At 47.5% G+C, this 16,480-nt stretch overlaps 1 protein-coding gene across 1 annotated transcript in view; it reads right to left on the bottom strand.

Annotated features, from left to right (window-relative positions):
• The window catches only part of SPAG16 (sperm associated antigen 16), a 541,355-nt gene that overhangs the window by 176,596 nt on the left and 348,279 nt on the right, over positions 1-16,480 (bottom strand). Inside the window, exon 13 of the mRNA XM_060256914.1 lies at positions 13,712-13,838. Within this exon, the coding sequence (XP_060112897.1) occupies positions 13,712-13,838 (127 nt within the window). The remainder of the gene's footprint in view (positions 1-13,711; positions 13,839-16,480) is intronic.

Raw genomic sequence — 16,480 nt, 5'->3', positions numbered from 1 at the left:
TCTCTTCCAACTCTATGATTCCTGACCGTTAGAGCGGTTCCTCAGTGGAACAGGCTTCCTCGAGAGGCGGTGGGCTCTCCGTCCTTGGAGGTTTTTCAACAGAGGCTAGATGGCCATCTGACAGCAATGAAGATCCTGTGAATTTAGGGGGAGGTTTTTGTGAGTTTCCTGCATTGTGCTGGGGGTTGGACTAGATGACCCTGGAGGTCCCTTCCAACTCTTGGATTCTATGATTAGGAAGAACTTCCTGACTGTTGGGGGGGGGGGTTCCTCAGTGGAACAGGCTTCCTCCTCGGGAGGTGGTGGGCTCTCCTTCCTTGGAGGTTTTTAAACACAGCCTAGATGGCCACCTGACAGCAATGAAGATAGTGTGAATTTAGGGGGAGGAGTTTGTGAGTTTCCTGCATTGTGCAGGGGGTTGGACTAGATGACCCTGGAGGACCCTTCCAACTCTGTGATTCTATGTTTCTGTGATCCTTACTGAGCCTTGTTCTGTGACACATGCCAAGAGCGGAAAGGGAAGGGAGCAGCTTTGAATCCTCCTCACCCTTCTGGAGCACAGGCCAGGTTGCCAGGCCCCTGGGTGACAGAGGCTGAGCTGTTCCGTAAGTTGCAGAAGTGTCCTGTGTGCCAGTCCTCAGGAGGAGCGTGTCCAGCTGATGGAGGTGGCACCGAGAGAGAACCAGAGTAATCCCAGGAGGGGGGGAGAGAGAGATCCCCTCACTGGGCAGCAAAACACTCAGGGCAGCTTTCCCAGCCTTTTGTTCCCACACAGGCATAATTGGGGGCCCACGAGCCTTGTTTCCCCACAGTCTCTCTGAGCGATGATGACAAAGTGTTTGGGGTTGTGAAGGCCGCTTCCTGAGAAGAGGATCATTGCTCATCCTGGATATCAAAATCTTGCCACAAGGTGGCCGGTTATTGACCTGTGCCCAAGCTCTCCTCCTTGGACCAGAAGGCCATATTTCAAAAAGGACACTGCAGAGCTGGAAAAAGTCCAGAGGAGGGAATCAAGAAAGATGATGAGGGGTCTGGAGCACCTTCCCTAGGAGGAAAGGCAGTTGTAAAAACCCTCATCTATCGAGCATCACGCATCTGTGAACCAAGCCAACTCCAGCAGGAGCTACACCACCTCAACCAGTCACTGCAGGCCAATGGATACTCCCAACAAGAAATTAGAAGAGCCCTTTATCCCAGGAGACCATCCACACCAAATCGCGAGCCACACACAAATGTAGGTTCAGCCTTCCTGCCCTACATAAAATCTGTCACTGACCGCATTGGCAAAATTCTCAAACGCCACAATGTTGACACAGTCTTCAAGCCCACACAACAGATCCGCCACATGCTGCACTCTGCCAAAGATATGAGAGATCCACTTTCAACCCCTGGAGTCTACAAAATACCCTGCTCCTGTGGTGTAGTCTATACTGGCACTACCCAACGCAGTATCAGCACCCGTCTCACCGAACACAAGAGACACTGTCGCTTGTTTCAGCCAGAAAAATCAGCTGTAGCTGAACATGCACTTCAAGAAGGAGACCACGTCATCCACTTTGAAAGAACTGAAGTCCTTTCTACGGTCTCACATTATCATACCCGCCTGAACAGAGAAGCTATTGAGATTTACAAACACCAGCACAACTTTAACAGAAAGGAAGAAGGCATTTCCATCCACCATTCTTGGTATCCAGCTCTGCAAAACATCCTACAGACTATAAATTGCAGAAGGTCACAGAACAACCAGCAAATTCCACAGAACAATCAGCATAGTCAACAACCACCTTCCTTATCTTCACACCCATTCCAATCCTCCCAGCAATCAACACAGAACAATGGCCACATTCCACAGCCAGTTTCCTTATCACCACCCTTCCAGGAAGCCCCACCAAACAATGGGCACATCCACAAGCCAATTGCCCTCTCACCACACCCCCTCCAGCCTAGAAATAGCAGCTCTCCAGCAGCCCTGGCCCCACTCAATGCACAGCAGCCGAGAAGGTCAGAGCGCCTACTCTGGCTGCAACGCCACTGAGGATGTTCTCCGCAGCTGAGAACGAAACGTCTGGAAGAAAAACTTTCTCCAGTAGAACACGGCACTTGAGCCCGAAAGATTCTACAAACCCTAAAGGCTGGAGAGTCTACTGGGACTTTTCTGTTTGGAAAAAGAGATCATGAGGGGGGAGGATATGATAGAGGTTTATAAAAATATGCATGGGGTGGAGAGAGTGGACAAAAAGAAAAAAATTCACCCTCTCCCCAAATACTAGAACTCAGGGGCCTCCAACGAAGCTGATGGGCAGTGGGTTCAGGACAGACAAAAGGAAAGACTACTTGACACAGAGAATGATGGGATGCAGCACTGACAAAAAATGTACCTGTGCCCGTACTCATCCTCAGGAGGGACACAAGTGGGCCAGCACACAGCAGCACTAACAGATTCTTCAGGTGAGCATTACCTTTACTAATTCTGATGATTTTCATGAGCACCTTTCAAAAGATGGAGAAGCAGCTTAAGGAAGCTGCAAAACAAGCCAACCAATTTTGAAAAAATGCTTCCTTCCACCTTCATTAAGCCCAGAGGGCTCTCTGTGTGGACTCAGTCAACATGGACGCCTGGATCCACACCACAGTGACCCTGACACTGGACCGCTGCAAGGACTCTATATTCGTCGGCCATTAAAGCCCAATTGGAAACTCCGGCTGTTAAAGAACAGGAAGGGTCACAGTGTGAGTCTGTCTGTCTGTCGCGGCAGGGGAAAAAAGCCAGATTCCAGCAGCACCTAAAAGACTAACAAAATTTGTGGCAGGAGAGCTGCTTTTGTGAATCACAGCTCATCTCTTCAGATACTTCTTCAGATTCATCAGTGTATACAGCTACATCTGTCTCTATATATTTTTTTCCATTTGAAAAAGCGATTCAGTTGCATTGCAAATTGGCTCAGGAGGTTTTCCCTTGCTACTGCCATGACGGTCTGGCAGTCACACACCTGTCTCCTGGAAGGGCCGCCTTCTAATGGAAGAAACTGCCCCTCCGTGGAGATCTTCCTGCTCTCTCATGTAAACCCAAAGCAGATAGGATACCACTGAAAAACAAGGAGTACACTTCAATCCTTATGCATGATTTATCCTATATGCAACTTTAAACCAGTGTATACAAATATCAACATCAATTTCCAATTTCTTCCTTCCAGAAAAATTTACAAATTATTAACAATGATTAGTTTCGATACTTCCCAAAAGAGGGATTTTCAGGAATCCTTCCTCCAATAAACAAAGTTCCTAATGCAGTCCAGAACTTCTTGCAAAATCCTTTCCAATGAAGGGGCCAGGACATCCTTGCAGCCTTCATAAGACGTCTCCTCTAGACTTCGAGACGTTTCAATACTGGTCTTCAGTTAATCAGGCTGTTACAATGGAACCCAATTTCAATAATTTCTTACGCAGACTCAAAGCTACAACAGAATCATTGGGTTCTCCAAGTGTACTCATTGTTTTTCAGTGGTATTCTATCTGCTTTGACTTTACACTGAAACCCCTTCTCCTGTGGTACTCTCAGGTGAACTCAGCAGCCTGTGGAGCTGAGGACCTCAAGGGTGACTCCTTCGCTGTGGAACTTCTTCAAATTCTGAAGAATTGAGCAGCGACTCAGGAAATCTCCTTTCCTGCCACAAATTTTGCTAGTCCTGAAGGTGCTCCTGGATTCTGGCTCTTTTCTCCTGCTATAGACAACCTAACACAGCAACCCATTTTGACGTGCCTGAAGAAGTTAGCCGTGTCTCATGAAAGCTGCTTCCCTGCCACAAATTTTGTTAGTCTTTAAGGTGTTCTTGGTCTCTTGCTCTTTTTGACTCCAAAATGGTACAGAATGTCACTGCTTAGTTATTATCAGGAGCAAGAAGACACGGTTTAGGGCAGGGGTGTCAAACATGTGGCCTGGGGGCTGAATCAGGCAGCTGGCTGTCATCTGCTTCCTTCTCCCTCTTGCTTGCTTCCTTCTGCATCACAGCTTGCTTTGCAAGACTTGTTCAATCACGTAGGAGTTACAGAAGAATCAAAGAACTGCAGATTTACACGCCGCCCTTCTCTCTGAATCAGAGACTCAGAGCGGCTCACAATCTCCTATATCTTCTCCCCCCACAACAGACACCCCATGAGGTGGGTGGGGCTGAGAGGGCTCTCACAGCAGCTGCCCTTTCAAGAACAACTCCTGCCAGAGCTATGGCTGACCCAAGGCCATTCCAGCAGCTGCAAGTGGAGGAGTGGGGAATCAAACCTGGTTCTCCCAGATAAGACTCCATGCACTTAACCACTACACCAAACTGGTGTAAGTGGTTAAGCAAAGTCTCTTTTTCCTCCACTGGCTGAGGCTCCTCCCTTGGGGAGGAAGGGGGAAGGAGAGCTTGCTTTGCTAGGCTTCTTCAATTGCACAGCAGAGCTACTGAGCCGGGCTTCTATTCCTTCTATTGGCTGAGGCTCCTCCCTATCCTGGTCTCCTGGGGAGGAGAGGGGAGGGAAAAGCCAGAGCTTCCTTTGCTCAGTTCCCTGAATCTCATGAAAGAGAGAAAGCATCTTTAAGTCCAATGAGTGCTAATGTTTTAAGCATGTTTTATTTTAAGTTTCTTTAAACAAATATTTGTGTTTGTCTGTGTTCTTTATAAAGTTTATTTCTCTGCTATTTAATCTTAAAAGGGTACATATACGGCCCAACCCAACATGGCCCAGCCCAACAAGGCCTCATTTATGTCAGATCCAGCCCCCATAACAAAAGAGTTCGATACCCCTTGTTTAGGGCATGTCCTGGGGGTTGTGTGTGTGCTGGTCTTCTGTGATCCATAAGAACATAAGAGAAGCCATGTTGGATCAGGCCAACGGCCCATCAAGTCCAACACTCTGTGTCACACAGTGGCAAAAAATTTTATATACACACATACACTGTGGCTAAAGTCATATTGCAGTGTTTGTTGGATGTCTTTTGCTCCCTGGTTTGCATTCTTTGTCTATTTTTCAGTCTTCCTTTCAGCTCAGTGAGAAAGGCGGCTATAAATAAAATAAATACATTGTGCAATATTTTACCGATCAATGAAACAATTTCAGAGGAGCTGTTGCTGAATAAGCATAACATATAAAGACACTTGTATGAACCTTTGGATTCGAAAGAAACATTTGAGGGCATTTCAAGTATTGGAGTGCACATATATAAATTGCAGTTTTTTCCTTCAAAAAGAGAGACTGAGCCCTACTGCCCTGTACTAGGAAGCGAGACACCTCCATTTATATTCATAGGTGCCCCTGCAACAGAGGGGACAGCTAGTCCTTGACAAGGCGAACCCCAATATGTGGTGTTTCCATGCAAGGTTGCCCCCATATCCCTGAATATAGCTGCAAGAAAAAACAGTCCCCCCCCAACTGCCAAGACACGTCAGTGCACATCCCTAAACCACGGTGTGTTGACAGGGATCCAGAGCAACGGCCATTCCTGGAAAGGACAACTGCAAACCAACATCTCCATCTCCATCGCCTTCCTGACCCTGAAGTTCTAATTGAACTATTGATTATGAATCTGGCTGCTTTCCTGGAAGTTTCTAATGTAACAATTAAATGTAAGCAATTAAGGGCAGGAAGAAGATTGCTAGAAATGAAGCCTGGGAAGGTCACGTCAATATAAATCCAGGGACAAATTAAAGGAACCAGCCAGTCCAGACACAGCTTAATTTAAGCCGTTTTTAGAGCAACGCATTTCATTTGGGACACTCCTTTTTAGGAAAGGAAGAGCCCCGTGGCGCAGAGTGTTAAAGCTGCAGTACTGCAGACCTAAGCTCTGCTCACGACCTGAGTTCAATCCCCGATGGAAGCTGGGATTTTCAGGTAGCTGGCTCGAGGTTGACTCAGCCTTCCATCCTTCCGAGGTTGGTCAAATGAGTCCCCAGCTTGCTGGGGGGAAAGTGTAGATGACTGGGGAAGGCGATGGTAAACCAACCCGTCAAAAGTCTGCCGTGAAAACGTGATGTGACATCACCCTAGAGTCGGAAACGACTGGTGCTTGCACAGGGGACCTTTCCTTTTCCTTTTTAGGAAAGAGGGAAGACGCTTGTGAAAAGTATACAGAAAACAATCAATGCTGAGAAACCACATTTTAGAAAGTTAAACCAGGCTGATTCCGCATCAACCTTGCTCCGCGCCAGGCTTCCGTTTCTCTCCGGAGCAAGCCAGCGATTTCGCACCAGCTGCTCCGCACCACCGTTTTGCCCCGGGGCAACCCACAATTTGCCAGACAGTTTACGCTGCTGTGCAGCAAATTGTGGGTTGCCCCAGGGCAAAATGGTGGCGCGGAGCAGTTGTTGTGACATTGCTGGCTTGCTCCGGAGAGAAACGGAAGCCTGGCGCGGAGCAAGGTTAGTGCGGAATCAGCCCCAATCTTGCTCAATCTTTAAAAACAAATTAAAACAAATATCATCCGACTTTTAGTCAAAAGACTGCAAAAAGAATGAAAGTATAAGCGAGGAAGTGACTATTTGAGCTGAAGGAAGGCTCGAAATCACCTCAGTAATTATAGAAAGAGTAGCAAAAGTCCCCTCAGGGATCCTAGACTTATAGTCATTGGAGCCTTAAAAAAGAAAGGTGGGTTTAAGGTTTATTGGCTTTATATCCCGCCCTTCCCACTGAAGCGGTTACAGGGCGGCTCACAACCAGCAAAACCAAAACAATTCACTCACATTGCTTACATCATAAATTAAACAATTTAAATAGTTAAAAGAGTCTGGTGCTAATATCAGTTGATATTGTTTCATTTTAGAAGGCATTCGGTATATATTAGATGTCATTCCCTACTGCCATATCAGTCATTCCAGATGGATTAAAGGCCAGCTGGAATAGTGTTGTCTTACAGGCCAAGCGGAATGACGGAAGTTTTATAGCGGGGTAGACGCTGCAGCTCCAAATCAGTGTGCACACACACCAGCAGAGGTTGGTACTGTTTACAGTTTTATTTACAATATATATACATAGTCCTTATAGTCAGTCATAGTTCTTACTGACAAACTGCTTCGCCAGACACCTGATACCACAAAGGCACACACTGGCAAGGATATCACAGGCTTATATACAGAGTTGTGTGTCCTTTTAACCAATCAGCACAGGCATGCTGAGTCACTGAAGCACCAGCTGCAGGCTGATGCAATATGTCCAGTCATGTGATCCGTACCTGTCAGAGAGATCAACATGATCCGTCTACAAGTTGCTATCTTGTTAAGGCATTTCTGCTTCATATGCCAACAATGAAATGTGCGAGGTCCCGCAAGGCCCTAACTTCTTCCGGGTGAACTTGGTTGAAACAGAAAAAATACTCCTAGCCCCCTTCCCTTCCCTTCTTCCCTTCCCTTCTCTTCCCTTCCCTTCCCTTCCCAAGGGCTCCTGTTCCCCATCCCGTTTTACAGAACCCATCGCTGGTAAAGTCCTGCCCCTGTTTGCTTCTTCCCGGTTTCTGTCTCTGAGGAAGGAAAGCTGCTAAGTGCTAGTCAGTGTGTCTGTTGAGGCTGTCATTCCTTGGACTTGGTTCAGTCCCCCCCCCCCCCGCCCCGGGTTCCCAGCAGATAAACCAGAGGAGGGGGAGTGAACAGGCACATGAATTAAGGGAGCTCTGAGTGCATAGCATGCCTCTCCACCTGGGGGGAGACTACTTTGAACCATGATAACAACAGATAAGGAGGACAACTGCATTTTCTATTATTGGCAGAAAAGAGCAAGAGTTCAGCAGCACAAACCACCTCGGTGGCAGGGGAGGAGCTTTTATGAGTCACAGCTCACGTCTTCAAATACAGCTAGAAGGTGAGTCCGCCTGTCCTCCCATCTTGGAGGATGGCTTCCAGATGCTAAACAACAAAGCAGGCAAATGGCAATAGCAGGTGGATGACGATAGCAGGCGTGATTGGATTAGATGTAATGTGCAGAAAGGTAGCAGGCATGGAGCACTGGCAATGAGACAGGAAACCGAGGTCTCCATTTAGTCCAGGAGGATGCCTTGTCTGGAGCTTCATTGTCAGCTGCAATTCAGCTGTCTCTCTTTCTAATCTCCCTTTGGAATTCTTAGGTCCTGGAAGGTTAAAATGTTCCCCTACTGGTTTTTGAACACTGTAATCTCTAATGTCAGACTTATGTCCATTAGCTCCTTGAAGGAAGGGACTGGCCTGTTCTGACACATGACGACAAACATTGCATGAGAGGAGGTGCAGGAGCCTGAGATGGTCTGGCTGATGTTGATGGGACCACTGAGGGTGTTGCTAGGATCTATCTGAGAGCAAAGCTGGCCTCTTGGTTTGTGGGAGGCCTTGGTACCAGAGTCCATGCTGTTGTTTTCTACTATGCCCTTCTACCAAAGAACCAACCACTACTCAGCTCCTACAGCCATGCAGGGCAGAGTAAAAGAACAGGGCAAGCAGCCGCATGCAATTCATTACTTTTTTGCGATATGCGTAGTCCACCTTTCTCACTAAATCTCAAAAGATTATAACAGTGTATATCGATAACAGTCCATATAAAGAGAGAGCTCATAAGCACTGTGTGAGACAGGATGCTGGACTGGTATGAGGAGGAGGCTGTTCTGCCTGATCCTTTTTAAGAAAATAAGAGAAGCCCTGTTGGATCAGGCCAATGGCCCATCCAGTCCAATACTCTGGGTCACATAAGAATATAAGAGAAGCCTTGTTGGATCAGGCCAATGGCCCATCCAGTCCAACACTCTGTGTCACATAAGAGAAGCCCTGTTGGATCAGGCCAATGGCCCATCCAGTCCAACACTCTGTGTCAAATAAGAACATAAGAGAAGCCCTGTTGGATTAGGCCAGTGGCCCCTCCAGTCCAACACTCTGTGTCACATAAGAACATAAGAGAAGCCCTGTTGGATCAGGCCAGTGGCCCCTCCAGTCCAACACTCTGTGTCACATAAGAACATAAGAGAAGCCCTGTTGGATCAGGCCAGTGGCCCCTCCAGTGCAACACTCTGTTTCACATAAGAACATAAGAGAAGCCCTGTTGGATCAGGCCAGTGGCCCATCCAGTCCAACACTCTGGGTCACATCAGAACATAAGAGAAGCCCTGTTGGATCAGGCCAATGGCCCATCCAGTCCAACACTCTGGGTCACATAAGAACATAAGAGAAGCCCTGTTGGATCAGGCCAATGGCCCATCCAGTCCAACACTCTGGGTCACATAAGAACATAAGAGAAGCCATGTTGGATCAGGCCAGTGGCCCATCCAGTCCAACACTCTGTGTCACACAGTGGCCAAAAAACCCAGATGCCATCAGGAGGTCCATCAATGGGGCCAGGTCAGGACATTAGAAGCCCTCCCACTGTTGCCCCTCCCCAGCACAAGAATACAGAGCATCACTGCCCCAGATGGAGAGTTCCAACAATAGGCTATGGCTAATAGCCCCTGATGGACCTCTGCTCCATATGCTTATCCATTCCTCTCTTGAAGCTGCCTCTGGGCTGGGATTCTGGAGTGGGGTTAGAAGCAAGGGGTGGCTTCTCTGGGAGGTTTGGTGGGACTTGAAGAAAATCTTCACACAGTTGCTCAATAACTGAGTTGTTGGACATGCCTGTACCATAGTCTCCATGTTTTTAACAACAAGCCCAGCTATCTCTGACCTTTTTTTTTTTCCAATTTACATTTTTTTTTAAAAAATTACAATTTATAAACAGAGCCAGTTTGGTGTAGTGGTTAAGTGTGCGGGCTCTTATCTGGGAGGTTTGATTCCCCGCTCCTCCACTTGCAGCTTCCAGGCATGGCCTTGGGTCAGCCATAGCTCTTGCAGAGCTATCCTTGAAAGGGCAGCTTCTGGGAGAGCTCTCTCAGCCCCACCCACCTCACATGGTGTCTGGGGGAGGAAGGGAAAGGAGATTGTGAGCCGCTCTGAGATTCAGAGTATAGGGCAGGTATAATGCAGTATCTTCTTCTTCTACATTGGCAAGCACTTGTAAAAGATTTTTGGTCACCTCCTGAGAAAGTAGCATTCCAAACCAATGAAATCATTTTAGTACAATCTCCCATAGTGCTATAGCTAGAAAAGAAGTTCAGTTCTTGGCTGCCAGGTAATCTCAATGTTTAAAGAGGAACCAAATATGAAATGTAACTTTTCCCAAGTACGCCCACATCCTTCATGATTTTGAGACAATGAAAGAAAATTAATTTTACACAGTTGACTGAGCTTATCTATGATGTTGACTTTCAAATACCTTTGTTTACAGCACCTATATGAATTTTGGTCTTTTAAACCCTTTGTCGTATAATCCTACAGATGTAAGGGATTTTGCAACATTTTGCAGAACGTAATGTGTTAACTTTCATCTTGAAAAAGAAATACTAACGTGCCCGTGTTTTCATGATGAATACAGATCTCTTCTCATAAATGCTGAACCATGGGGTTTAGGTGGCAATCCTTTGGCACATTTTGTTATTTATCTAGAACAGTTGCATGCTCTCTCTCTCTCCAGAGAGAGCAAACTTTACTTGCCAATTTATATCTATGTATGAAGCAACAAGATATTGCTAACCAGTATTTACCTGCCATGGGGGGTGGTGGTCAGGAATCCTGGTCCATTGGAACAATATTTTATTTATTCATTTATTTATTTACAAAATCTGCCTCCAGAAGACCACCAAGGCAGCTAACAGTTAAAACAAAACCTTTATACAAACAGAGCATTAAGACTATTCATTAAAACAATGAAAACCAAAACTAAAATACATATTAAAAGCACATGAAATAGGAATTAAAACATAGGACAGGATGATGGGATCACTGAGGGAATGCCAGAGAAACATTTTACAAGTCTTCCCTTGCTGGTGGAACACGGTGACAGGAGACTGCGGGGCAGCGAGGGGTGGGGGGAGCAGCAGCCAAAAAGGCCCTCTCCTCACACAGCTCCACAGGTGGGGGCACAGTCGAGACAGCAGGTTGGGAAAGGAGACCTGAACTGTTGGGCTGGATGACCGAGGAGGAGAAGGCGAGCCTTCTCTTGGGAGTAAGCCCCATTACACTGAACGAAACATGGTTAGTCCCTTAACACAATAGGCCCTAATGTCTTTGAGTGTTGTCTCCGGTTTCTCATTTTGAGAATCAGTTACTGACGGCCCTGTGAATAAAGGGATTTCTTCATCCCTTTGGTAGCTACTGAGTCATTCTCAGTGTGATGCCCACCCTGTTCCCCTTTGCTTCAGGTACCTCCTGTGCCTTTCCCGGGGCCTCTGAGTCTTCACAGGTGAGGCCCATTAAACTGCTGGGCCCCTGAAACTGACTGGTGGCAGCCCCATCTGACCTCAGTCTGTATCTCATTTTGAAACCTTCAGCCCCATTGGCCAGAGCACAGCCTTTCGATGCGATGCTATTCAGTCAACGTCCGCCTTTCCACTGCTGATTCAAAGAAGACCTTCTCTGCTGCTGTGGTCTATGCAAACTAGGTGATTGCCTAGGGTGCCAGACTTCTGGGGGGTGCCATATTTTCATTTCCCCCACAATGCATCTGTTTTTTGAAAATTGGTTATCAGTGTGTGTGGGGGGGGGCGGGGCTTTGCCTAGGGTGCCAGACTGTCTAGGGCTGGCCCTGGGTCTATATTCCGTTGGACTTGTTCTGACTTTCAAGATTTTTTTTTTATAATGTAGCTATTTTCATATCCGCTTTGCGTCATTGTGATCAAAACCTCATTACCCAGATGGTGAAATTATTCTGCTGTAAGAGAGCAATTCTGTTGCTATCTTGTGGACGCACTCATTTAAAAAGAAAAGAAAAAGAAAGCAGAGAGTGAGTGAAGTTAAGAGAAGTGAGCAGGAAAGATGCCTTTGTCCAGTCAAGGCCAAGAGTGAGCTATTCTCCTCCAGGGAGAAATGACCCAGAACTTATCAGGGTCAGGAGATATGAAGGCTGCTTCTTTAAAGAAAAATGAGACCTTCCCAAAAGGAGCTGCAATTTCCCCATCCCTCGTTGTTCTCATCTTCTCTCGTGGTGCTCTTTTTTTGGTAACTAAAAGAGCTGCTCTCTTGCAGCCAAGAGATCTGCGAGTGAATTTGCTCAACAGTTTTGGAAAGGCACTGGCTACCAAGAGGGGCCCTGATTTGAATCAGGCCTCTAGCAGTAGGGGGAAAAGAGTTCATTTCTTCCAACCGCATAGAGCTTTGGGAATTGAAAACACCACCGTGCTGTGCCACTATTAGCCCTGGGGAAAGGGGAGTGGGGGCAGCAGCACACAGCCTGAATTGAGGTCCTGCATAACAGCTATTTAAAAAATAAAACCCATCTTCTGAATATTTTGTCATCTGAGATAACTGAAAAAGGCTGCTTTATTCTTGAATCTGGTAATCAAGGATTGATCATCCAATGTATAGCTGTATATGACTGGTTTATTTTGTTATTTCTGTTTTGCCTTATTTATAATCTGATATATGTCAATAAAGCAGGGTTGGCCAGCGGTAGCTTTCCAGATGTTTTTTGCCTACAATTCCCATCAGCCCCAGCCAGCGTGGCCATGCTGGCTGGGGCTGATGGGAGTTGTAGGCAAAAAACATCTGGAGAGCTACCGTTGGCCAACCCTGCAATAAAGGCTTGTGCTTGTTAAAATAAAATCCTAGGAGATCTGATCATTAATCTCAGTTCCGTTGCGAAGTTAACCCAAATGTGAATGTCTGAAAAGGTTATCAATAGTAGATATACACAAACAGCAGCATGAGAGTCTAGCCCTGCCCTGCAAAGCCAGATGTGATCCCCCTGAGGACCACAGCTCCATCCCAGGCTGAGGAAGGAAGGGCACCAGCTACATCACGCTCGTATTTAACTTTGTTATTTAAAGTTTGGGCCTTGAAGGACTGTGTGCGATCTATGACCAAGAAAGCTGTTCTGTGGTTTTGGGGAGCTAGCCCATTACTGCTGGCCGCTTATTCCCAGCTTCACAACACTGGCTGCCTGTTTTGCCAGCCGGTCTGCAAATTTTTCCTCAACCATGTCCAGTGGACTGCAGAGTGTAAAGAAGTATTCTGCATGCTTTGGACTTCTTTGTGCCATGAACCCACTTTACAGGCATCCCGCTCAGGCTACAGATGGATGCTTCCAGTGTGGGATTAGGAACGGTATTGTCCCAGGCATCACACAGAGAAGAGCACGCCGCACTGCACATCCGCCAAACTGAAGGCCTGAGAAGGCACTTCTATAGCAACTGAGCAGGACTGCTCAATGTTAGAAGAAGAAATGGAGGAGGGAATGGGAAAACTGCATCTGCTACCAGTCCAGGGGTCCCAGGTGCTCTTAGCAGAAAGGCCCCTACTCTGTCCCGGGGGGCGGGGGGGACATCCACAGAGATGCAAAATGCTTCTTTGAAGGAGATGATCTGAGCTCCTAATCTTTGGCTTGGGTTCTAGAACTTGCAGAATTGCTTCTGCCCCTCCACAGAATCCCCAGGGGCAATTGCAAGCAAATCTGCAAGCAATCCAGAATGTTTCTGAAGGGCCCATAGCCTGAATGCATAAATGAGTATCCAGAGTAAACAGGAACGTCACCTTGTTCAGTTCAGACATATCCTCCATTTCCTCCTGCTTCCCTTTAGGCATAAAGCCTCTCTTTGGTTTTTATTACTGCAACAGCTTTGAACTTCCTCGTTCAACAAACAACAACTACAGGCTGAAGGGATTCACTGCATCCCCAAAGCAGGGATCTTGCTTACCGTTCTGGCATCCCACAGAGACAAGGTCTTGTCTGCAGAGCTGGTGAGGATGATGTTGGAGAAAGGAAGAAACTCGATGCTGTTCACAGAGTCCTTGTGGCCACGCAAGGTGTATCTGCACCTCTCACTGCAAAAGAAAACAGCGATTGGCACTAAGCAGGTGTCATCTTAGAATAATCAGCAATGGAAGGAAACACAGGAACGGTAACAAAAGGCACAGGGCTTTGCCCCAAACACATAAGAAGACAATTGCCAGAGCTTTTTTCGGTAGAAAGAGCCCAGCAGGAACTCATTTGCATATTAGGCCACACCCCCTGACATCACCATTGTTTTGTGCAGGGCTTTTTGAAGAAGCCCAGCATGAACTCATTTGCATATAAGGCCACACCCCCTGATGCTAAGCCAGCCAGAACTGTGTTCCTGCTCAAAACAAAGCCCTGAGACATCAGTGCTCCCAATCCCGAGAATGGAAGTTGGGTTTTATATGCTGAGTCAGTTGTTTATCCCTGCCTAGATGGTGCTGCTAAAATAAAAGACTCCACAGAAAGGCATGAAAGGGCAGATGCCTCAAAATGCTCCATCCAGCCCAGCGTCCTTCAAACAATGGCCGGCCACATGCTTGGAGGGAAACTTGGTGCCATCTTCAAACTCAGTAAGTTTGACCATCAAACACGTCCACAGCACTCCTGCCTGCTATCAGGTGTCAACTGGCGCGTGAGGCAAGCAGTGGCCACGCCCACCAGAAGCAAATAAAGTTTGCGATGGACCTTTGTTGCACATCGCCCAGAGCCTGGCGTGACGCAGGATGGGGCAATTAATAAATCTTCTATTACTACTACCACCACCACCACCACCACTACTACTACTACTACTACTAACAACAACAACAGCATCTGACATGGCTACTCAATTGCACCACGAAGGGAGGGGCTTGTTAGACCGTTACCCTAAAGCAGCAAACGTCAGGCATGAAAAGGAGACAAAGAGGGAGATTCAGGAGGCATTCCTGTCCAGAGCTGCCTTGGGGAGGACATTTCCCCTGAAGAAGAGACAGTCCAGGAATCTTAAAGGCAGCACCTGAAAGGCACTCGGGGTAAACAGAGACAAGGTTACCTGTAAGACTCCTTTCAGCTCTGATGCATGGAAATCTAGGATGATTAAGCATGTTGAAGCATATATTTGTGACAATAGTGCTGAAACATTTGTATGCAGAGAGGTGTGATTCAAATTGTATGGAATAAGCAACAACCTGTGTTGCTGGAGAACTGCCAATCACACTGGTACAAAAAGAGGGGAGAGAGAGACTCTTTCCAGACCAGGACATGACAGCACGTTCTCACCATGGCAGCCACAGTGAGCTGAAGACGAAGCCCACCCTGCTTGCTGCTGCTGCCACCACAGGCACACAACACTCTCCTCCTTTTCCCTCATCCAATTCCTGCCCCCCCTCCACCACCCTTCCCTACTGAGATACCCCACAGCATTGCCAGCAGGGAAAGGACAACAGCCCTTTAATGCACTAAGACAAGTGTATCTCTGCCCCTCTTCATACCGGAAACCGAGGGAACATCTGGTGGACTCTACTCCCCAAACATTGCACAGACCCACAAGAACATCAGCAGAGCCTCGCTGCATGAGACCATTGCAAGTCTATCTAGTTCAACCTCCTGTCTCACACAGGGGCCAAACGGTTCTTCTGGAGGGCCAACAACAGGGCAGAGAGGCCGAGGCCTTTCCCTGAGAAGAACATCAGAAGAGCCCTGCTGGATCAGACCAGGGAGGGTCCATCTAGTATAGCATCCTTCTGTCTCACGCAGTGGTCAACCTCTGGAGGGCCAACAACAAGGCTGAGGCCTTCTTAAGAACATCAGACCAGGGAGGGTCCATCTAGTCCAGTCTCTTGTCTTACATAGTGGCCAGCCAGTTCCTCTGGAGGGCCAACAACAGGGCAGAGAGGCCGAGGCCTTCCCCTGACATCAGAAGAGCCCTGCTGGGTCAGACCAGAGAAGGTCCATCTAGTCCAGCCTCCTGTCTCATACAGGAGCCAACCAGTTCCTCTGGAGGGCCAACAACAGAGAAGAACATCAGAAGAGCCCTGCTGGGTCAGACCAGGGAGGGTCCATCTAGTACAGCATCCTATCTCTTCCAGTGGCCAACCAGTTCCTCTAGAGGCCCAATAACAGGGTAGAGAGGCTGAGGCCTTCCCCTGTTGTTGCCTCCTGGCTCTGAGATTCAGTGGATTAGTGCCTCTGAATGGGAAGGTTCCCCTCGGTCACCATAGCTAGTAGCCACTGATAGACTTATCCTCCACTTTGGTGTAGTGGTTAAGTGTGTGGACTCTTATCTGGGAGAACCGGGTTTGATTCCCCATTCCTCCACTTGCAGCTGCTGGAATGGCCTTGGGTCAGCCGTAGCTCTGGCAGAGGTTGTCCTTGAAAGGGCAGCTGCCGTGAGAGCCCTCTCAGCCCCACCCACCTCACAGGGTGTCTGTTGTGGGGGAGGAAGGGAAAGGAGATTGTGAGCCGCTCTGAGACTCTTCGGAGTGGAGGGCAGGATATAAATCCAATATCTTCATCTACCTCACAGGGTGTCTGTTGTGGGGGAGGAAGGGAAAGGAGATTGTGAGCCGCTCTGAGACTCTTCGGAGTGGAGGGCGGGATATAAATCCAATATCATCATCATCATCTTCTTCTTCTTCTTCTTCTTCTTCTTCTTCTTCTTCTTCTTCTTCTTCTTCTTCTTCTTCTTCTTCTTCTTCTTCTTCTTCTT

The sequence above is a fragment of the Heteronotia binoei genome, chromosome 16, assembly GCF_032191835.1.
Source record: "Heteronotia binoei isolate CCM8104 ecotype False Entrance Well chromosome 16, APGP_CSIRO_Hbin_v1, whole genome shotgun sequence".
NCBI lineage: Eukaryota > Metazoa > Chordata > Lepidosauria > Squamata > Gekkonidae > Heteronotia > Heteronotia binoei.
This window is presented reverse-complemented; position numbering and strand designations above follow the sequence as displayed.